The 23,224-nt window shown below is 40.2% G+C and overlaps 1 protein-coding gene across 1 annotated transcript; it reads left to right on the forward strand.

Annotated features, from left to right (window-relative positions):
• The first annotated feature begins 22,271 nt into the window (after positions 1 to 22,271).
• LOC131642193 (uncharacterized) lies at positions 22,272 to 22,925 on the forward strand. Its single transcript, XM_058912464.1, has one exon. The coding sequence runs from the start codon at positions 22,272 to 22,274 to the stop codon at positions 22,923 to 22,925; it is 654 nt and encodes a 217-aa protein (XP_058768447.1).
• The last annotated feature ends 299 nt before the right edge of the window (positions 22,926 to 23,224 follow it).

The following is a 23,224-nucleotide window of genomic DNA, read 5'->3' on the forward strand; positions in this document are numbered from 1 at the left end:
TTATCAACTTCGATTCCTCTATCGGATACGATGTGTCCAAGTACAATTCCTTGTCGAACCATGAAATGGCATTTTTCCCAATTAAGGACCAGGTTTACGCTTACGCATTGTTTAAGTACCATTTCAAGGTTTTCTAAACATGTTTCGAAACTTCCTCCACAGACAGAGAAGTTGTCCATAAAGACCTCCATTATTCCATCTAGGAAGTCGGCAAATATTGCCATCATGCATCTTTGGAAGGTCGCGGGTGCATTGCAGAGTCCAAAAGGCATTCGTCTATAGGCGAATGTACCATAAGGACAGGTAAATGTGGTCTTCTCTTGGTCGTCAGGGTGGATAGGAATTTGGAAAAATCCGGAGTATCCATCCAGATAACAGAAATGCGAGTGTTTAGCTAGGTGTCGAGCATTTGATCTATGAAATGTAAAGGGAAATGGTCTTTTCGGGTAGCTTTGTTTAGCTTCCTATAGTCAATGCACATTCTCCATCCAGTTTGGGTACGTTGTGCTACAGATTCGCCTTTAGCATTAGTGATTTTAGTAACTCCTCCTTTCTTTGGTACGACGTGAACAGGACTAACCCATTTACTATCGGATATAGGATATATTATTCCAGCTTCTAGCAGTTTTTGGATTTCCTTTTTAACCACATCGCTCATAATAGGATTTATTCGCCTTTGATGTTCCCTAGAGGTTTTACTATCGTCTTCGAGCATAATGCGGTGCATACAGAGGGAAGGGCTTATACCTTTCAGATCTGATATGTTATATCCTAAAGCGGTAGGGTATTTTCTTAGGACATTAAGTAATTTTTCAGTCTCGGTTCGTCCCAAGTTGGCGTTCACTATAACTGGTCGGTTTAGTTCTTCGTCTAGAAATTCGTATCTAAGATCGGTAGGAAGTGTTTTCAGCTCTATAGCAGGCTTTTTAGGTCCAGGTATAGGATCGGGAGTTAAAGCTAAGCATTCACTCAGGTGGTTATCTTGATATTCCTCACGCCAGTTGTCATCTTCAAGAATTGGCGGCATAGGAATTCTTAGGATCTCGGTTTCCTTATTTGGTTCGGATTTTACTTCTTTGACACACTCGTCGATTATGTCAGCAGAACAGCATGTGTCAATTATAGACGGTGCTTTTAGGAATTGGGAAAGGATAAATTCTATTTTCTCTTCTCCTACTTCGAAAGTAAGCTTTCCTCGCTTTACATCTATAATTGCACCAGCGGTTGCTAAAAATGGTCTTCCTAATATGATCGGGATGTTAGAATCTTCTTGGATATCCATAATGATGAAGTCAGTTGGGATGTAGAATTGACCTACACGAACAGGGATATTTTCTAACATTCCTACAGGGTATTTAACTGAACGGTCAGCTAGTTGAAGGGACATTCTCGTTGCTTTAAGCTCACCTAGATTGAGTTTCTTACAGGTCGAAAGAGGCATCAAACTAACACTAGCTCCTAAGTCGCACAAGGCTTTCTCTATGATGGTTTTTCCTATTACGCAGGGTATAGAGAAACTACCAGGGTCTTTCAGTTTTGGAGGCATGTTATTTTGGATGATAGCGCTACATTCAGCGGTAAGCGTTATAGTTTCGTTATCCTCGAGTTTCTTTTTGTTTGATAAGATTTCTTTTAAGAACTTAGCGTATGAAGGCATTTCAGTTATGGATTCTGTGAATGGTATGGTTATGTTTAATTGCTTCAGAAGTTCTACAAATCTTTTAAATTGCGCTTCGGTTTTTGATTTAGCTAATCTCTGAGGGTAAGGAATTGGTGGCTTATAAGGCGGTGGTGGAACATAAGGTTTCTCTTTTTCAGGTTCCACTTCGTTATTGTTCTCATCAGTCTTAGCAGTTTGTTTGTCAGTGGTTTTCTTTTGGGTTTCCTTTGGCTCTTGTTGTGACATGGGTATGTTTTGAGTTCTAGGATCTATGGGTCCATCGTAATTTGTTCCACTTCGTAGTGTTATCGCGTTCGCATGTCCTTTAGGATTGGGTTGAGGTTGAGCAGGAAACGTGCCAGCAGGGGCAGCAGTAGGTGCTTGTTGTTGAGCTACTTGTGAGATTTGAGTTTCTGACATTTTGTTATGCGTAGCTAAAGCATCTACTTTGTTCGATAGTTGTTTTAGTTGCTCGCTATTGTGGATGTTTTGATTCAGGAAGTCTTTATTGGTTTGTTGTTGGGAAGCTATGAAGTTCTCCATCATGATTTCTAGATTTGACTTCCTAGGGGTGTTTTGAGCAGCTACAGGCGCTTTTTGGTAGCCAGGTGGTACAGCAGGTGCTTGTCCAGGTGCGTACAACGCATTGTTGTTCTTATAAGAAAAGTTCGGATGGTTTTTCCATCAAGGGTTGTACGTGTTAGAATAAGGGTTTCCTTGAGCATAGTTTACTTGATCAGGTGGGACTCCAGTCAAGAGTTGACATTCAGCAACGGCGCCAAAAACTTGATCGCGACTTTACGTGTCTATAAATCTGATAACTGCAAGTGCACAGTCGTGTCGTGTAGTTTTAAAAGATATCGAATCCACAGGGACTATGAATCGATCTACCGTTATCTAAGGTTACTATGTAAAGCTAGGGCTACTAAAATTTTGATTGTTTCTAAGGGAAAGTGAGTGAAAAATTAAGAATATAATAAAAGACAGATATCAGTATGTATTTCGTTTAACTTAAGGTGATCCGAAGGTCCATTGGCTTTTGCATAATTTAATTAAAAATCTTTACTAATTCAATTGATTAAAAATCCTCGTCTCAAACTTTCGCTCTGTTGATTTAGATTACCGTCCTAATCCTAATGTACGCTTTCGCCATCCCATTAGATTTTAGAAAAGCTTTTTGGAAACAACGTAATTAATAAAATGCCCATTTTATGAAGTTGTTATCTATTTAAATCTCCTAATCTCAAACTTTCGCTCTGTTGACTCGGAACATGCTAATATCCCTAACGTACGCTTTCGCCATCCCGTCAGGTGTAAAAACAATTTTTGAAAATAAATAAGTTCTAATTAGTTTTAATACGCTTTCGCCATCCTTAAAACTAATGTCCTATGTCTACTATCCAGTTAAAGATCTCAAACTTTCGCTCTATTGATTTTAACCTTTGACCGTCTTAACCCTCAAACTTTCGCTCTATTGGTTTTAAGACTTACTAATTAAATTAGACATACAGACCAAAAACAAGTGATAGTTAATAAAACATAATTAAGCCAATTTATTTCGGATCCCTACGGTTAACTTACTTTACATACCGATATCATAATAATTTAGCCAGACATATTAATATGGTTAAACATGCATAAATCGGTTCGGTTCATAATAATAGGCATAGTAAATGGCATACAATATATCATGCAATAATAATATAAATTAAAGCAGTAAATAAAAAACCTGAATTAAATAAATGGTAATTGAATCTTCGAGTACTGAACTTCCACCACAGGTTGGCTGGATCGTTCTTCGAATGGCAGTAAATAAAACAAGGAAATAAAGCGATAAATCTAACGTAAGGCTAGATCTATAAAAAGTTCACAACAATTTCCAGTGTAGAAATCGTTGTGAGAAAATAAGTGTTTGAATGAAAGCAGAATAAAGAAATACGGTTCGCGGTACAATTTCGGCAGCACTTCGTTGGCAGGAAATCGGACTCCTTGAAAGTGAGGTAGCAGGTCCTATTTATAGGAGAGGTTTTGCTGTGACGTTGCGTGAAAAGTGGGGATTTTGCAGACTGGGTGTGGAGACGTGCGTCTCCGTTTCTTCAGGAGGACTGGGTGCAGGACTTGAGACGTGCGTCTCAAGTGGAGAAAATCCAGGAGCAGTTGGAGACGGGCGTCTCCTCTTGGTGACGTGGCAGAAGAACGTTGGAGACGTGCGTCTCCACTTGCTGGGAAGGTTTGGGCCACGCGCCTTTGGTTCCATGGTGGGTTGGACTGTCTCTTTTGGGCCTTTTGGGTTCTAATTACACCCCTATTTCACTTCAGCACTCCTTTTTCATCTTTTAGGCATAAATATTGGTCATTTAAGCTCCATTTTCTTTCCTTTCCGCAAATAGTCGTAATCAGAGTGTAAAACCTGAAACAAAGCAAATACTCGCGTAATATCACAATAAATTAACATAATAAATGGAAAATGCTATAAATATCTATGGATTTCGAGCTAAATATACGATATAAAATCGTGTTATCACCCACCAGATCATTGTGTTGAGTTTAGCCTTATAAACCTTGTAAAAAAGATTATTGTGGGCGATGTGGGACTCTTTATAATAACAATAATGAAACAGTTATCTCAACCTTGGATTTAATAATTTTATTTTTAAATACAATGAAATTTTTTAAGTACTACGCACTAATATATAACAACCATGGATGAAAACAATTACAAATTATATTTTAAAATATATTTAATTAATTTGACCTCGTAGGCGATGAAAAACTCTATTTAAAATACAACATAAGGAAATTAATCAACATTTAAATTAAATCACACTGTCAAATTTTTTATAAAGAAATTACAATGTGAATTTATTTATTTATCTAACAAATTAGTTAACTAACCAATATATTTATCTAACAAATTAGTTAACTAACCAATATATGTTTATATATTTAAATTATAATATTATTATTGATTTGTTAGAAGAAAGTATCATTCACTCTAGCCTGGTGACTAATCATTTTTGTACATATAAAAAAGAAAATTGAGTTCCTTCATTCATTGTCAAAATTCAAGTCATATACTTATAGACTAAAAATTGTAATACCCCATATTTAATAAAATGCTCTAATGCTATTAGCTGACACTGAGGTTTTATTAATTGGTGCATTAGAGATACTTTTGGACATTTGAGTTAGTAGTGTAACTTAAGATATTTTCTTATATCATTTTCCATTTTGCTTTTCTTCTTCATTTTCTACTACAAGAAGGCAAGATAGAGAGAAGAAGTAAAGAGAAGGAAGAGCAAGAGGAGAAAAGAGGAAAAGCTTGGATCTTCATCATTTCTCCGCCGAATCAACTCATCTTCATCATCAACGACTCGTAATCGAGGTGGGTTCTAGTTAGAAAGTTATAGCTTTTGATTTATGGATGAAAATCATAAGTTTTGCATTTGGGGGTTCTCTATAGAAAAACCTAGGTTTTGGACCAAATTCATCAATGTTCATGAATAAGAGTTTATAATCCATAGATATATCATATATAGGTTGTTTCTATGCTTTAGTATGATCTGGAATAGATTTGGGTGGTTTTAGTTGGAATTGAACCATGGGTTTTGTGTGTGAAGCAGAGCTGAGAACTCAGTTCTCGCGCGCTTCGCGGCGCGAATAAGGCTGCGCGGCGCGAACTATGCAGGTTTTTAAGAGGTTTTGGTTCTGCCATCAGTATGCGCCGCGTACAAGGGTTCGCGGCATGAACACTATGAGAATTTTGTGAGGTTTGCCACTGCCTGAGGTTGGCGGCGCGAATAACTGTTGGCGGCGCGAACTGAAGCCTTTTTCTTAACAAAATTTAGTTTAATGAGATAAATTGTTTCGATCATAACTTTTGAACCGTAACTCTGTTTTAATCGACGATCGAAGCAGTAGGAGGCTAGAATCGTGTACTTTCTAGTAGTGTAGGTTTTGGGAACAAAAGGAGAATTATTTAATCGAGAGTCGGGATATTGGCTTGATTACTTGGGTTGTTTATCGTTCGGAACCATGTGAACGGTATGCTTTTGGTATGATGTATGTGTACACTATTAATTGTGATAAATTGCCATTTGTTTATAGACAATGATGATAATTGTTTGGTTGAGTCCTATTGCAGGTGGATTGGTATGCCTTTGTTATAATATGGTTATATCAAAGAGGTTGGAATAACTTCGTTGTTACATGAATAAAGGATAAGTGAGGAAAACTAGGATTTGTTAGGTATGTGTAACTTAACAAAGAAAACCTAGGATGAGACATTATATGGACATACGTGTGTTTAGAATTTTATGAGGAAAGGCTAACAGGCATAGTGATTTGCGTGAGCAATCACCATTGTATGACGTACTAATCGGAACTACTTCATTTCTTTATTTCTTTTATTTTTCTTTTGAATGCTAATAAGCATTCCATGTGCAGAGAGGCACTATTAATCTTGGCAGGTTTGATTCCCGCTTTTGTGTACGAATGGAACCTAACAAGGTAGAGACTTGTGATGGTGTACGGGCCATGTGAAGTGACGATTCATGAGGGAAGGCTCATGAGTCCGAATCCATTTCGTATGTCAAGATTTCCCAAAGGATCCATGACTCGTGCCACCTCCTAGACGTAGAAGGGGACGGGAATAGAGGGATACCTTGGTAACGGTTTTCCGATTAGTAATATTGTGGCTGAGTTGTTGAACTCTATGTATGATTCCATATAATGTTAGTGTGTGACTCAAGGTCTAGTTCCTTTTGACTTGAGATTGATAGACTAGAACCTTTTAGAGCCGAGAGGATCCATAAGATAGGGAACTCACTGAGATTTTGTATCTCACCCCATTATATATTGATTACAGGTATTACAGGTTCCGCGAAGGGTAAGGAGAAAGCAGTTTGATTTCCTTATTCCTTATGCTTCTTTTGGATATGGCGAAGCTTCCTTTGTGGATTTCTTTTGTGATCATTGTTTGATCTAGTTCTTAGTATTTTTGTTTTGAACATCTTGTATGTATTATGCCATTGGTAGAACTTTTGTATTAGGGCATTAATATGTATAATGTGTTGACTAGGAATGTAATACCCGACATCATAATTATTCGATCATTATAATTACTAATGAAATTGGTATAAAATGAGATGGATAAATATGATGTATATTCCACAATGTTAATCTTTAGTGTTAACTAAAGATATTAATAGCAAGAGGAAGGGTATAGTTGTATTTTCACCCTTAAGTAGGATAGGGTCATGTTTGGATGATCATTCTATTCTATTTTCAAAACAGAATTCTGGTTTGGTAAAGAGAAAGAGAGGAGAACGTGGGAAGAGAGGAAGAGAAGAGGAAGTCTCAAACTTGGTCCCATTGATCAACCTTGCATGCAACTATTTCTGCCCAAATCTTGCTCTTTCCATCATCTTCATCTTGTTTCAGCTCTGTTATCATCATCTTCTTCACTCTTAAGGTGAGTCCATAGTTAGTGGACTTGGGGTTTGCATGTGAGGGCTTACAATTGGGGATTTGGGAATGTGAGTAATATATGAATTAATGCTGCTAATCATCAATTATCTGAAGTAATCCTTGCCTACTAGTGTCTCTGATTGTGTTTGTAAACTCTGATTTCGTTAGAACTGAACTGGAAGTGTAGGGATTCATCTTAAAAGCTTTGGGACTGGTTTAGAGCTCCCAAAAACGCAGAAAAATGATTCTGGTTCAGTGTAACCGGTTACGGGTTTGAGTGTAACCGGTTACGCTTTTAAAAATCAGACAATCTGGGCTTTTTGCGTGACCGTAACCGGTTACGGGTCCTGGTGTAACCGGTTACACTGGGCGCAGAAGCAAAAATTCAGAAACTCAGGAAATTCATATCTCCTACCTCGTACGCCCGATTAATGCGTACCATATACCGCTAGAAAGCTAGTTAGATGTACTATCTAGGAAAATTAGCTTTGGTGTGAAAATGATATTTTTCGATATATCTGACGTACCTTCTGTTATGTGCGATATTGATAACATGTGATGCATATGTATTTTGGAATGTAATTTTCTCCTGTAATCTTGATGGCTGTATTGTATTGCTGCATATGTATCTATATTGTCATCTCTATGCCCCCTTCCACGCGGGAATGATCTGGTGTATACTCCGTGGATGGCCGCCAATGGGAATGATCTGGTGTATACTCATTGGTGGGAAGGGATAGCCAGGCATATTCACTGTTTTCAATGGGAATGATCTGGTGTATACTCATTGATCAGTGTGATATGTGGGTACTCGAGGGGAATGATCTGGTGTATACTCATCGTGTTACCTAAAGAAATGCTAGTACTTGGTGGGAATGATCTGGTGTATACTCACCATGTACTGAAAAAGGCATTTCCTCTGGCAGGAAAACATCGGATGTCGGTACGGTGAGATAGTGATACCATATCGGTAAGATCACTTGCTTATTCACCCCTAGTGATGCCACATAGGCAATATCAGTAGGGCCTCTCCGGTGGGTTGGTACGATCATGGCGACGTGATTGTACTAACAACGTACACTTGTGTGTTATTTGCGTGTTTAATAATATCTCATTGGTTAGCCATGGGACTTCCAGTGATGATATTGCCCCTATTGTGTATTTGTACCTAGCCGTGAGTAAGACCACGGGTCCACGGCGGATCCGTTTAATTGTATGTTCCCTTTAGATCCGAGCGACCTAATAGGATAGGCGGACTCACTGAGATTTAGTAATCTCATCCCATTCCAATTATATTTTTTTTCAGGTGGTTCGGGACAAGCTCGTGGTAAGGGAAAGATGGACTAGTTCTCTTGATGACACATGGATGTTCCTTTAGTTCTTATCGTGCTTATCAGATCTTATGTATTTTGAACATGTACTATTATGATGTACTTGTATTTTGGCCATGTCATATTCGGCTTTTGTATCATGTACTTCTACTTTCCGCTGCAAAACATTATGTATTTGTTGTCTTATGAACCATTTATAATACTTTATGCATATTATTCTAGACAAATATGTGTGGGGTGTTACAGTTGGTATCAGAGCAGGTCGATCCTCGACTTTGCTAAGACATATCATAATGCAGTACAATTCTGCCTCATATGTGTATAACCAGTAAGATCCCTTTTGTCTTATTTGTGGTATTGAGCCTGATCAACTTGATTCCATGCGTAGGACAGACAGGGAGATGGCTGAGCAACGCAGAGGTCCCGGAAGGCCCAGAACTAGGCATGTGGAGCCCGAGCAAGAAGCCGGAGGTGCAAGTGTGCCTTGGCAGCAGATGATGCAGCAAATGATGCAGCAGAACCAGATGATGGCTCAAATGATGCAAGGCATGCAGGGGCAACAACCTCCTACTCAAGCTCCCGTTCCTCAAGCTGCAGCTGGACCTGATTTTCGTGCCTTCTTCAGGATGGATCCTCCAGAGTTTGTTGGCGGACTTGATTCACTCCTGGCTCACGACTGGCTAGCTGGAATGGAGAGAGTGTTTCAGGCTATCCAGTGTACGGAAGAAGAGAAGGTGATCTTTGCTACTCAGAAGATGAAGGGACCAGCTCTTAGGTGGTGGAACACTGCATCCACTTATTTCACCACCCAAGGGATTCCTAAGGATTGGCAGCACTTCAAAGTGGCATTCTTAGAGAAGTATTTCCCTAATAGTGTGAGGACCCAAAAGGAGAGAGAATTTCAGAACTTCAAGCAAGGTGACATGACTGTTTCAGAATATGCAGAGAAGTTCGAGGACTTGGCAGATTATTCCAGGCAGGCTGTTTATGCTCCAGATGAACTATGGAAGATCGATCAGTTTATGATGGGATTGAGGGCCGACATTGCTCATAGTGTTTCCCAAAGAGAATTCACTACTTATGCTGAATGTCTAAGGCAGTGTTATGTTGCTGAAAACAGTTTGAAGAGGGTTCAAGAAGAGAGGAACCAGAACAGGACTAATTTCAGAGAGCAAGGGAGATCTACTCAACACTTGAGGCCCCGTAACCCTCCACCAAAGAAGAAGCAAGCTTATGGTGACCAATCGACTCAACCGCCTCATTGTCGTAGGTGTGGAAGGAAGCATACTGGAGATTGCCAGCTCGGTTCTGTGACTTGTTTTAGATGTGGTGAGCAGGGCCACATAGCTCCACGCTGTCCACAAGGGAAGACTCCTGAAAAGACTGCAGGCCGCGTCTACACTTTGGATTCTAGAAAGGCCAAAGGGAACAACAATCTTATTGCGGGTACGTGTTACGTTAACAATCAACCTTTATGTGTATTAGTTGATTGTGGAGCCACTCATTCTTTTATCTCCACCGAGTGCGTCTACCGACTTGGTTTGGAGATTATTCCGTTACCTGAACCCATGATTATTTCTTCGGCAACGGATGATACCGTGGAAGCTCGACTAATCTGTAAAGATTGTTCAGTCTCTTTTAATGGTCGCAAGTACCCAATTGATTTAATTTGTGTACCCCTCAAGAAGCTTGATGTCATTCTAGGGATGGATTGGTTGTCTCATAACTCGGTGTACATTGGTTGCAAAGAGAAGGCCATATTCATTCCTGCTGAAGAGACTTCTTCTGATGATGCAATTACCAAGTTGATAGAAGGTACAATCAGCACGGTTAATTATCTCTTTTCTCAAGAAAGATCCTTTCTTTTGGTTCTTTCCAAGGAGCCTTCTGTGAGGATCGAGTTGTCGGAGATTCCGGTGGTGTGCGAATTTCCTGATGTTTTCCCTGAGGATATCACTTCTCTTCCTCCAGAAAGAGAAGCGGAATTCTCAATCGATCTTGTTCCTGGGACAGCCCCAGTTTCCATCACTCCATATAGGATGTCTCCTATTGAACTCAGAGAATTAAAGCGCCAATTGGAAGAACTTCTTGCTAAGCATTTTATCCAACCCAGTGTTTCTCCATGGGGAGCTCCTGTTCTTTTGGTGAAGAAGAAAGACGGAAGTATGCGCTTGTGCATTGATTACCGTCAGCTGAACAAAGTTACCATAAAGAACAAATATCCACTACCGCGGATTGATGACCTCCTAGATCAGTTGAAAGGAGCCAGTGTGTTCTCGAAGATTGATCTTAGGTCAGGATACCATCAAATCCGAGTGAAGAGTTCTGATGTACCCAAGACCGCATTCAGGACTCGATATGGTCATTACGAGTTTTTAGTTATGCCTTTTGGTGTGACTAATGCTCCGGCAGTTTTCATGGATTACATGAACCGAATCTTTCAGCCATATCTGGATCAGTTTGTAGTGATCTTCATTGATGACATTCTTGTGTATTCTCGTACTCCTGAAGATCATGAGGAACACTTGCGGATCGTGTTGTCTACTCTTCGAGAGAAACAGTTGTATGCCAAATTCAGTAAGTGTGAGTTTTGGCTATCCGAAGTAAGTTTTCTTGGTCACGTTATCTCAGGGGGAGGCGTAGCAGTAGATCCTTCTAAAGTAGAAGCAGTAGTGAATTGGGATAGGCCAAAGAGTGTGACTGAAGTCAGAAGCTTCTTAGGTTTGGCAGGTTACTACCGGAGGTTTATTATGGGGTTTGCTAAGTTAGCCTTACCATTGACAAAGCTTACACGTAAGGAGGTTGCTTTTGAATGGGATTCCGAGTGTGAGCAGAGTTTCCAGAAGCTTAAGAAGAAGTTGACTACCGCACCAGTGTTAGTGATTCCGGATCCAAACCGATCTTATGAAGTGTTCTGTGACGCTTCTAAGAAAGGTTTAGGAGGAGTATTGATGCAAGATGGTCAGGTGGTAGCTTATGCGTCTCGACAGTTGCGATCTCATGAAGAGAATTACCCGACCCATGATCTTGAGCTTGCTGCAATAGTCTTTGCACTCAAGGTGTGGCGACACTACCTATATGGCGTCCACTTTGAGATGTTCAGTGATCATAAAAGTTTGAGATATCTCTTTGACCAGAAAGAGCTGAATATGCGACAAAGGAGATGGATGGAGTACCTCAAAGATTACGATTTTGAATTGAAGTATCATTCAGGAAAGGCTAACAAAGTGGCAGATGCATTAAGTAGGAAGGAATTTCGAGTCGCTGAGTTGATGATGTTGGAGCATGACTTAATGGAAAAGTTTAGAGACCTCGACCTCCAGTTTGAATGGGCACCCAATGGTGTGTTGATCAGTAATTTGAACATTCAGAATGAATTGCGAGAGAGAATTCGGATGTCCCAAGGGTATGATGAGCAATTGCAAGCAAGCAGAGATATGCCTAATTTTGTGAGAGCACCTGATGGGGTAATCTTGTTTCAGCAACGGATGTGTGTACCGAATGATTCGGAGTTAAAGCGTTTGATTCTGGATGAAGCACACAAGAGCAGGTTTTCTATTCATCCTGGGTCGACCAAAATGTATCAAGACTTGAAAAAGGATTTTTGGTGGCCAGGTATGAAGAGGGAGATTGCTGAATATGTAGCTCAGTGTCCCATTTGTCAACAAGTCAAGATTGAGCACCAGAGACCAGGAGGAATGTTACAGCCACTGGAGATACCAACATGGAAATGGGATTCTATCTCTATGGATTTCATCGTGGGATTACCTCGTGCTCGAGGCGGACATGATTCTATATGGGTAATAGTGGATAGGTTGACCAAATCTGCTCACTTTTTACCTGTAAAGACCACGCACAAGGTGATTCATCTCGCAAGACTTTTCATAGCGGAGGTTGTCCGATTGCATGGTGTGCCATCCAGTATAGTGTCCGATCGGGATCCAAAATTCACTTCGAGATTTTGGAAGGTGTTTCATAAGGAATTGGGGACTAGACTGGATATGAGCACGTCTAACCATCCTCAGTCCGATGGGCAGACGGAGAGGACGATCCAGACGATTGAAGATATGCTGAGAGCTTGTATTTTAGAAGAAGGTGGGAGTTGGAAAGATCATTTGCCATTGATAGAGTTCGCATACAATAACAGTTACCATGCTAGTTTGGGTATGGCTCCTTATGAAGCTTTATATGGGAGAAAATGTCGATCACCGCTATGTTGGGCCGAAGTAGGGGAGAAGAGTATTCTTGGACCGGAGATTATACAAGAAACTACCGAGAAGGTTAAGATGATCCAAGATAACCTTAAGAAAGCCCAAGACCGACAGAAGAATTATGCGGACAAGCGGAGGAGACCGTTAGAATTCGAAGTTGGTGACCATGTGTATTTGAAAGTCACTTCGAGATTGAGGTTGGGAGGACCGTTCAAAACCCGAAAGCTCAGTCCAAGGTATGTGGGACCATATCAGATTTTGTGCAGAGTAGGTGAGGTGGCTTATCAGTTGGCACTACCGCCCTCACTATCCGGGCTGCACGATGTATTCCACGTATCTCAGCTCCGAAAGTTCGTACCAGATACCTTTCATCCTATCCTTCCGGATTTTGTTGAAGTAGAACCAGATCTTTCCTATGATCCTCAACCTTACCGGATCCTGGAGCGTGCAAGCAAGTCTCTACGGAATAAGGAGATACCTATCGTGAAAGTGATGTGGGATGAGACGCGTCCTGAGGAAGCTACGTGGGAGCTTGAATCAGAGATGCGGGAGTCCTATCCTCACTTGTTTTGGTAAGTTTTCTTTGAATTCGAGGACGAATTCTATTTAAGGGGGGAAGAATGTAATACCCGACATCATAATTATTCGATCATTATAATTACTAATGAAATTGGTATAAAATGAGATGGATAAATATGATGTATATTCCACAATGTTAATCTTTAGTGTTAACTAAAGATATTAATAGCAAGAGGAAGGGTATAGTTGTATTTTCACCCTTAAGTAGGATAGGGTCATGTTTGGATGATCATTCTATTCTATTTTCAAAACAGAATTCTGGTTTGGTAAAGAGAAAGAGAGGAGAACGTGGGAAGAGAGGAAGAGAAGAGGAAGTCTCAAACTTGGTCCCATTGATCAACCTTGCATGCAACTATTTCTGCCCAAATCTTGCTCTTTCCATCATCTTCATCTTGTTTCAGCTCTGTTATCATCATCTTCTTCACTCTTAAGGTGAGTCCATAGTTAGTGGACTTGGGGTTTGCATGTGAGGGCTTACAATTGGGGATTTGGGAATGTGAGTAATATATGAATTAATGCTGCTAATCATCAATTATCTGAAGTAATCCTTGCCTACTAGTGTCTCTGATTGTGTTTGTAAACTCTGATTTCGTTAGAACTGAACTGGAAGTGTAGGGATTCATCTTAAAAGCTTTGGGACTGGTTTAGAGCTCCCAAAAACGCAGAAAAATGATTCTGGTTCAGTGTAACCGGTTACGGGTTTGAGTGTAACCGGTTACGCTTTTAAAAATCAGACAATCTGGGCTTTTTGCGTGACCGTAACCGGTTACGGGTCCTGGTGTAACCGGTTACACTGGGCGCAGAAGCAAAAATTCAGAAACTCAGGAAATTCATATCTCCTACCTCGTACGCCCGATTAATGCGTACCATATACCGCTAGAAAGCTAGTTAGATGTACTATCTAGGAAAATTAGCTTTGGTGTGAAAATGATATTTTTCGATATATCTGACGTACCTTCTGTTATGTGCGATATTGATAACATGTGATGCATATGTATTTTGGAATGTAATTTTCTCCTGTAATCTTGATGGCTGTATTGTATTGCTGCATATGTATCTATATTGTCATCTCTATGCCCCCTTCCACGCGGGAATGATCTGGTGTATACTCCGTGGATGGCCGCCAATGGGAATGATCTGGTGTATACTCATTGGTGGGAAGGGATAGCCAGGCATATTCACTGTTTTCAATGGGAATGATCTGGTGTATACTCATTGATCAGTGTGATATGTGGGTACTCGAGGGGAATGATCTGGTGTATACTCATCGTGTTACCTAAAGAAATGCTAGTACTTGGTGGGAATGATCTGGTGTATACTCACCATGTACTGAAAAAGGCATTTCCTCTGGCAGGAAAACATCGGATGTCGGTACGGTGAGATAGTGATACCATATCGGTAAGATCACTTGCTTATTCACCCCTAGTGATGCCACATAGGCAATATCAGTAGGGCCTCTCCGGTGGGTTGGTACGATCATGGCGACGTGATTGTACTAACAACGTACACTTGTGTGTTATTTGCGTGTTTAATAATATCTCATTGGTTAGCCATGGGACTTCCAGTGATGATATTGCCCCTATTGTGTATTTGTACCTAGCCGTGAGTAAGACCACGGGTCCACGGCGGATCCGTTTAATTGTATGTTCCCTTTAGATCCGAGCGACCTAATAGGATAGGCGGACTCACTGAGATTTAGTAATCTCATCCCATTCCAATTATATTTTTTTTCAGGTGGTTCGGGACAAGCTCGTGGTAAGGGAAAGATGGACTAGTTCTCTTGATGACACATGGATGTTCCTTTAGTTCTTATCGTGCTTATCAGATCTTATGTATTTTGAACATGTACTATTATGATGTACTTGTATTTTGGCCATGTCATATTCGGCTTTTGTATCATGTACTTCTACTTTCCGCTGCAAAACATTATGTATTTGTTGTCTTATGAACCATTTATAATACTTTATGCATATTATTCTAGACAAATATGTGTGGGGTGTTACAAGGAACTTATAAGTATTTTCAGTACCAAATACTTGGATTCATGTATACCTATATGCTTTGATGTATGTATTTATATATGGGTGTTACAGTTGGTATCAGAGCAGGTCGTATCCTCGACCTAGCCATGAGATATTATAAGTGTTTCTTTCTGTCGAAGATGTGTTGTGTTCACATGAGTTTTGTTGTGTTATGACTATGGTATTGAGCCTGATCAACTTAATCCCATTTTGATGACCTCCAGGAACATGGCGGGCGGACGCAGGACTCGTGGTCGACCCCCACACGGCCTCCACAAGTGAATCCACTGGATGGCGGTGTGAATGTTCCATGGCCCCAGTTCATGCAACAGATGCAACAGCAGCAGAATAAGTTCATGCTGCAGATGATGCAACAGATGAATGGCGGTCATAATGTTCCAGTGGTTATGCCCGAAGTTGTAGGTGGGACTTATAGGTATTTCATTCGCATGAATCCTCCGGAATTTCATGGCGGACTAGATCCTATAAAGGCGCATGAGTGGGTGGCCAATGTGGAAGGAATCTTTGAGATCGTGCATTGTAGTGAAGAGAACAAGGTGGTGTTTGCTTCTCATTCGCTGAAGGGTCCAGCTATGAGGTGGTGGAAGGGTGCTTCTGCCTTGATGACTACTCAGGAAGTACCTAAGGAATGGGAAATTTTCAAAACCACTTTTATGGAGAAATACTTTCCTAGTTCGCTGGGGACTAAGAAGGAGTTGGAGTTCCAACAGTTAAGGCAGGAAAATATGTCAGTGGCTACTTATGCTGAGAAGTTTGAAATTTTGGCTGCTTACTCTAGGCAGGCCGTGTATGCTCCTGATGAGAGTTGGAAGGTGGACCAGTTTCTGTTTGGTTTAAGGGCTGATATTTCACATAGTGTGTCCCAGAGGGAGTTCACTACTTATACGAAGTTGTTGCGACAATGTTATGTAGGTGAGACCAGTTTGAAGAAAGTTCAGACTGAGGAAGATTTAAAGAAGAAGAATCAAAATGAGAGTGGAAGGCCAAGCCAACAATTTCGACCTAGGCCACAAGCTTTCAAGGGGAAGCAAGTGCAAGGTTCTCGGTCTAGTGCACCTCCGGTGTGTCGTAGCTGTGGTAAGAATCACCTTGGAAGGTGTAACTTTGAAGGGGTGAAGTGTTTTCATTGTCAGCAAGAAGGGCATATGGCTAGGAATTGTCCTCAGAATAGGAATCAAGTGCAAGGAAGGGGTACTGGTAGAGTTTATACCTTGAATGCTAAGACCAAGAGTGATAACTCTCTGATTGCTGGTACGTGTTTCATTAATGGGCATTCTTGTTTTGTGCTATTTGATCGTGGAGCAACACACTCTTTTGTGTCATTGCAATGTATGAAGCGACTTGGGTTGCAAGCTACTCCTTTATTTCCTCCTATGGCGGTTACTACTGCTATGGATGAGATGGTCGAGACACCGTTGGTGTGTGAGAATTGTGTGTTATCTGTGGGTGGTAGGAATTTCCAGATTGATCTTGTTTGCTTGCCACTTAAGAAGGTAGATGTTGTGTTGGGAATGGATTGGCTTTCTGCTAATTCGGTATTCATTGGGTGTGAAGAGAAGTTAATCATTATTCCATCTGAAGAAGCTACTCCAAAAGATGTTTTGACTACTATATTGGAAGGTACGGTAGGCATGATTAATTTCTTGTTTGAGAAAGAGAAGTCTGTTCTGTTGGTTCTTACTGAGGAGACGGGTGACAAGTTAGAGGTTTCACAAATTTCTGTTGTTAGATAATTTCCTGATGTTTTTCCCGAGGATGTCACTTCTCTTCCTCCTGAAAGGGAAGTGGAATTCTCTATTGACCTGATACCGGGAACGACTCCTATATCCGTTTCTCCGTATCGGATGGCACCGCTTGAATTAAGAGAATTGAAGGGGCAACTGGAGGAGCTAATGGCTAAACATTTTTGCGACCTAGTGTCTCGCCGTGGGGAGCTCCAGTGTTGTTAGTAAAGAAGAAGGATGGTGGGATGAGACTATGTATTGATTACCATCAGTTGAACAAAGCCACTATCAAGAACAAATACCCTTTACCAAGAATAAACGACCTATTAGATCAATTGAAAGGAGCCTGCGTGTTCTCGAAGATTGATTTGCGGTCGGGTTATCACCAAATCCGTGTGAAGAGCTCAGATGTGCCAAAGACTGCCTTTAGAACCCGTTATGGTCATTATGAATTCTTGGTAATGCCTTTTGGTGTGACGAATGCTCCAGCTGTTTTCATGGATTATATGAATCGGATATTCCAGCCTTACTTAGATCAATTTATGGTAGTCTTTATTGATGAGATTCTTATTTATTCTCGTACTCCACAAGAGCACGAAGAACACCTGAGGATTGTTCTGTCGGTATTGCTAGAAAATCAATTGTTTGCTAAGTTAAGCAAGTGTGAGTTTTGGATGACGGAGGTAAGATTTCTTGGTCATGTCATATCTCAAGGATGTGTGGCAGTGGACCCGTCAAAAATTGAAGCGGTAATTAATTGGGAGAGACCGAGTAATGTCTCAGAAGTCCGAAGTTTCTTGGGCTTAGCCGGCTACTACAGAAGATTTATAAAAGGGTTTTCTCAATTGGCTTTACCAATGACTAGACTTACCCGGAAGGAGTGTCCTTATGATTGGGATTCGGGGTGTGAACAGAGCTTCATGGGCTTGAAGGAAAGATTGACGACTGCTCCTGTTTTAATCGTTCCTGATCCAAATAAGTCCTATGAAGTATTTTGCGATGCTTCCAAGAAAGGATTAGGAGGTGTTTTGATGCAGGATGGTCAGGTGGTAGCATACACATCTCGACAGTTAAAAGTTCACGAAGAGAATTATCCAACTCATGATTTAGAATTGGCTGCGGTTGTTTTTACCCTAAAGGTGTGGCGTCATTACTTGTATGGAGTTCATTTTGAAATGTTCAGTGACCACAAGAGTTTAAAGTACCTTTTCGACCAGAAGGAGTTGAATATGCGTCAGAGGCGATGGATGGAATACTTGAAAGATTATGATTTTGACTTGAAGTATCATCCAGGCAAGGCAAATAAAGTGGCGGATGCCTTGAGTCGGAAGGTGTTAAAGAGGGCCGAATTGATGATGTTAGAGTATGCATTGTTGGAAAAATTTCGAGATCACAACCTTCAATTTGTTTGGACCCAAAATGGAGTATTGATGGGAAACTTGAATGTAAATTCTATTTTGAGAAATGACATTCAACAAGCACAAGTGTCAGATGCTAAGTTACAAGAGGTGTTGGTTCAGCCAGGTTTTGCACGAGCTGCGGATGGAATGATTATGTTTAACCAGAGGATTTGCGTTCCGGACGATGCGTTGTTGAAAAGAAGGATTTTGGATGAGGCTCACAAAGGTGCTTTCACCATACATCCTGGTTCTTCAAAAATGTATCAAGATTTTAAAAGTGATTATTGGTGGTCCGGAATGAAAAGAGATGTCGCGGTGTACGTATCGGAGTGTGCGGTATGCCAACAAGTAAAGATTAAACATCAAAGACCAGGTGGACTGTTACAGCCACTAGAGATTCCAATATGGAAGTGGGATAGTATTTCAATGGATTTTGCGGTTAGTGTACCTCGTACTCAAGGTGGATATGATTCTATTTGGGTGATTGTAGATCGGTTGACGAAATCTGCACATTTCTTAGTCGTGAAGACTACTTACAAGGCAAGTCATCTTGCACGATTATTTGTTGCAGAAATTGTGAAGTTGCACGGTGTACCCTCTAGTATTGTGTCAGATAGAGATCCAAAGTTCACTTCGAGGTTTTGGAGAGCTTTTCAACAAGCGATGGGATTTAAATTGTGTTTGAGCACGTCGAACCACCCTCAAACGGATGGTCAAACAGAGCGAACGATACAAACCTTGGAAGATATGTTAAGAGCTTGTGTGCTTGAAAGTAGAGGAAATTGGAAGGAGCTTTTACCATTGATTGAATTTGCGTACAATAACAGTTATCACGCAAGTATCGGTATGGCACCTTATGAGGCATTGTATGGGAGGAAATGTAGAACACCATTGTGTTGGTAAGAAGTTGGTGATGATAGAATTTTGGGACCCGAAATTATTCAAGAGACCACGGACAAGATTAGAATGATTCGTGAGAAGGTTAAGCAAGCACAAGATCGTCAGAAGAGTTATGCGGATAACCGTAGGAGGCCTTTGGAGTTTGTGGAAGGTGACCATGTATTCTTGAAGGTTACTCCGAGATTGAGTTTGAAAGGACCGTTTAAGTCGAGGAAGTTAAGTCCGAGATACGTGGGACCGTATGAGATTCTAGAAAGGATTGGTGAAGTAGCTTACCGTTTAGCCTTACCACCTTCTCTATCAGAAATGCATGATGTTTTTCACGTGTCTCAACTACGGAAGTTTATCCCCGATCATCTTCAGCCGGTGTTACCAGATGCAATTGAGATAGAATCAGATTTGACTTTTGAACCATTACCGAGTCGCATCGTGGGAAGAGAGACTAAAGTGTTACGACACCAGGAGATTCCTCTTGTTAAGGTTCAGTGGGATGTGACACAACCGGGAAATGCTACATGGGAGCTTGAATCGGAAATGCGGGATGCTTACCCTCACCTTTTCAGGTAATTCTTAAATTCGAGGACGAATATCTATTTAAGGGGGGAGGATGTAATACCCCGTATTTAATAAAATGCTCTAATGCTATTAGCTGACACTGAGATTTTATTAATTGGTGCATTAGATATACTTTTGGACATTTGAGTTAGTAGTGTAACTTAAGATATTTTCTTATATCATTTTCCTTTTTGCTTTTCTTCTTCATTTTCTACTACAAGAAGGCAAGATAGAGAGAAGAAGTAGAGAGAAGGAAGAGCAAGAGGAGAAAAGAGGAAAAGCTTGGATCTTCATCATTTCTCCGCTGAATCAACTCATCTTAGTCATCAACGACTCGTAATCGAGGTGGGTTCTAGTTAGAAACTTATAGCTTTTGATTTATGGATGAAAATCATAAGTTTTGCATTTGGGGGTTCTCTATAGAAAAACCTAGGTTTTGGACCAAATTCATCAATGTTCATGAATAAGAGTTTATAATCCATAGATATATCATATATAGGTTGTTTCTATGCTTTAGTATGATCTGGAATAGATTTGGGTGGTTTTAGTTGGAATTGAACCATGGGTTTTGTGTGTGAAGCAGAGCTGAGAACTCAGTTCTCGCGCGCTTCGCGGCGCGAATAAGGCTGCGCGGCGCGAACTATGCAGGTTTTTAAGAGGTTTTGGTTCTGCCATTAGTATGCGCCGCGTACAAGGGTTCGCGGCACGAACACTATGAGAATTTTGTGAGGTTTGCCACTGCCTGAGGTTGGCGGCGCGAATAACTGTTGGCGGCGCGAACTGAAGCCTTTTTCTTAACAAAATTTAGTTTAATGAGATAAATTGTTTCGATCATAACTTTTGAACCGTAACTCTATTTTAATCGCCGATCGAAGCAGTAGGAGGCTAGAATCGTGTACTTTCTAGTAGTGTAGGTTTTGTGAACAAAAGGAGAATTATTTAATCGAGAGTCGGGATATTTGCTTGATTACTTTGGTTGTTTATCGTTCGGAACCATGTGAACGGTATGCTTTTGGTATGATGTATGTGTACACTATTAATTGTGATAAATTGCCATTTGTTTATAGACAATGATGATAATTGTTTGGTTGAGTCCTATTGCAGGTGGATTGGTATGCCTTTGTTATAATATGGTTATATCAAAGAGGTTGAAATAACTTCGTTGTTACATGAATAAAGGATAAGTGAGGAAAACTAGGATTTGTTAGGTATGTGTAACTTAACAAAGAAAACCTAGGATGAGACATTATATGGACATACGTGTGTTTAGAATTTTATGAGGAAAGGCTAACAGGCCTAGTGATTTGCGTGAGCAATCACCATTGTATGACGTACTAATCGGAACTACTTCATTTCTTTATTTCTTTATTTTTCTTTTGAATGCTAATAGGCATTCCATGTGCAGAGAGGCACTGTACAGAGAGGCACTATTAATCTTGGCAGGTTTGATTCCCGCTTTTGTGTACGAATGGAACCTAACAGGGTAGAGACTTGTGATGGTGTACAGGCCATGTGAAGTGACGATTCATGAGGGAAGGCTCATGAGTCCGAATCCATTTCGTATGTCAAGATATCCCAAAGGATCCATGACTCGTGCCACCTCCTACTCGTGCCACCTCCTATGCCAAATTTGTCTTTTAGAAGCACCCCTATTAAAGCGCTTTTAGGAAAAAGCGCTGGTATAGGTTTCGCTAAAAACAAAATAAAAAAACACGCAAATAAAGCGCTCTTAAAGGGGGGGGGGGGGTTACGAAAGCGCTTTCAAAAAGCGCTCTTATAGGGGGGTACGAAAGCGCTTTAAAATAGCGCTCTTATAGGGGGGGGTACGAAACCGCTGCTATAGGGGGTGGGGTACAAGAGCGCTTTTTCCCTAAAAAGCGCTGGTAAAGGCAGGGCTACCAGAGCGCTTTTTAAAAGCGCTTTTATAGCTATTTCATAATTAAAATTTTTAAAATCAAAATTATTCTGATATGTGTTTCATAATCCCTAATCTTCTTTCTCTGCCATCGCTGCCCAGAATACGAAAACTCCATCGCTGCCCAGAATACGAAGACGAAGAAGAACTCATCTTAACCTCCATAAAAATACCCTCCATAAAAATACGAAGAACTCATCGCTGCCCAGAATACGAAGACGAAGAAGAATCGCTTCCTAGAAGAGAAGAACTCATCGCTGCCCAGATTTAAAGGTTCTTCCATTTTCATGTTTTCTTCATTTACGATTGTATCACTGTGTAACCTGTATGCCCTTTCTTTTTTCTCATGCTTTATTTTGAAACATTGTTTCAACAAATCTTAGTTCAAACTCCAAAAATCATCTCATCTTTACCTTTTGATTCAACTTGGACTGATTTACTCAGTCCCTCTTCATGTTCTAGAATTCTTTTCTAAAGTATTAACTATGGATTTAGCTTCAAAGCTTATAAGCTCAGAAGAGAAAACCAAAATGAGTCTGAAACACATGTTTCAGAATTCAATTGATGTATCTATCATGAAAGGAACATTTGCCACTTCTTTGCATACACTTGTATTATCAAATTGTCTTCTAATTGCATTTCCATGGATAGTTAGTAACTGTTTCGGTTTGGCTAGTACTTTTTGGTGCTACATGATATTTGGAACGATTTGTTTTGGAGCTATAGGGAAATTGTTGATGGTGTATTTGGAATGGAGTGCTATTTGGGAAATGAGTATTGTGATATCAGTGTTGGAGGGTTTTCATGGGATTGGAGCTATGAGAGTTTCTTGTTACTTTAGAAGTGGTAATCAGAAGAGACGGCTTGTTTTGATGCTTGTTTTCTTTGTTTTTGGAGGTTTTTTAAGGTTGGTTTGTATCTACTTTGAATGCTATAAAGGAGGTAGTGGAGTTTTTCTACAAATTAGTGTTCTTACTGTGATGAATACATTGAAATGGGTGGCTTGTGTGATTTATTTCAATGATTGCAAAGAGAGGAAAATGGAGAAGAAAGCTTTTGTTTTGAGCAAGGAGAAGAAAGTTGATGGTGATGATGAAGAAATGGGTAAAGTTGAGATTGAAAGTAGTAGTAATTCATGAAAGATATAGTTTTGATGTATGATTTAGTTGTAAGAGTTTTGAATAATGAACCTGACATATTTGAGTTGGAAATGTTCATAAATTATACTGTGCCAATATATTAAGATGTAATGATCTATGTTAAAAGAGAGGTTACACATGTAAAAATGCTTGTCTATCCATGTCATTTTATACTCTTCAATTAAGTTTTTTATTTTATATTTTTTCAGGAATATCTTTGCTAGATAGGGGTTACTTGTGAAGAGTGAAAGTTTGATCGTTTTCAAGAATCTTACATTGTGTGGGTCTAGAAGTTGCTT

The sequence above is a fragment of the Vicia villosa genome, unplaced genomic scaffold, assembly GCF_029867415.1.
Source record: "Vicia villosa cultivar HV-30 ecotype Madison, WI unplaced genomic scaffold, Vvil1.0 ctg.004612F_1_1, whole genome shotgun sequence".
Taxonomy (NCBI): domain Eukaryota; kingdom Viridiplantae; phylum Streptophyta; class Magnoliopsida; order Fabales; family Fabaceae; genus Vicia; species Vicia villosa.

What these genes read in the sequence shown, in the direction of transcription:
- LOC131642193 (XM_058912464.1), top strand. Translation starts at nt 22,272, where the DNA reads ATGGATTTAGCTTCAAAGCTTATAAGCTCAGAAGAGAAAACCAAAATG.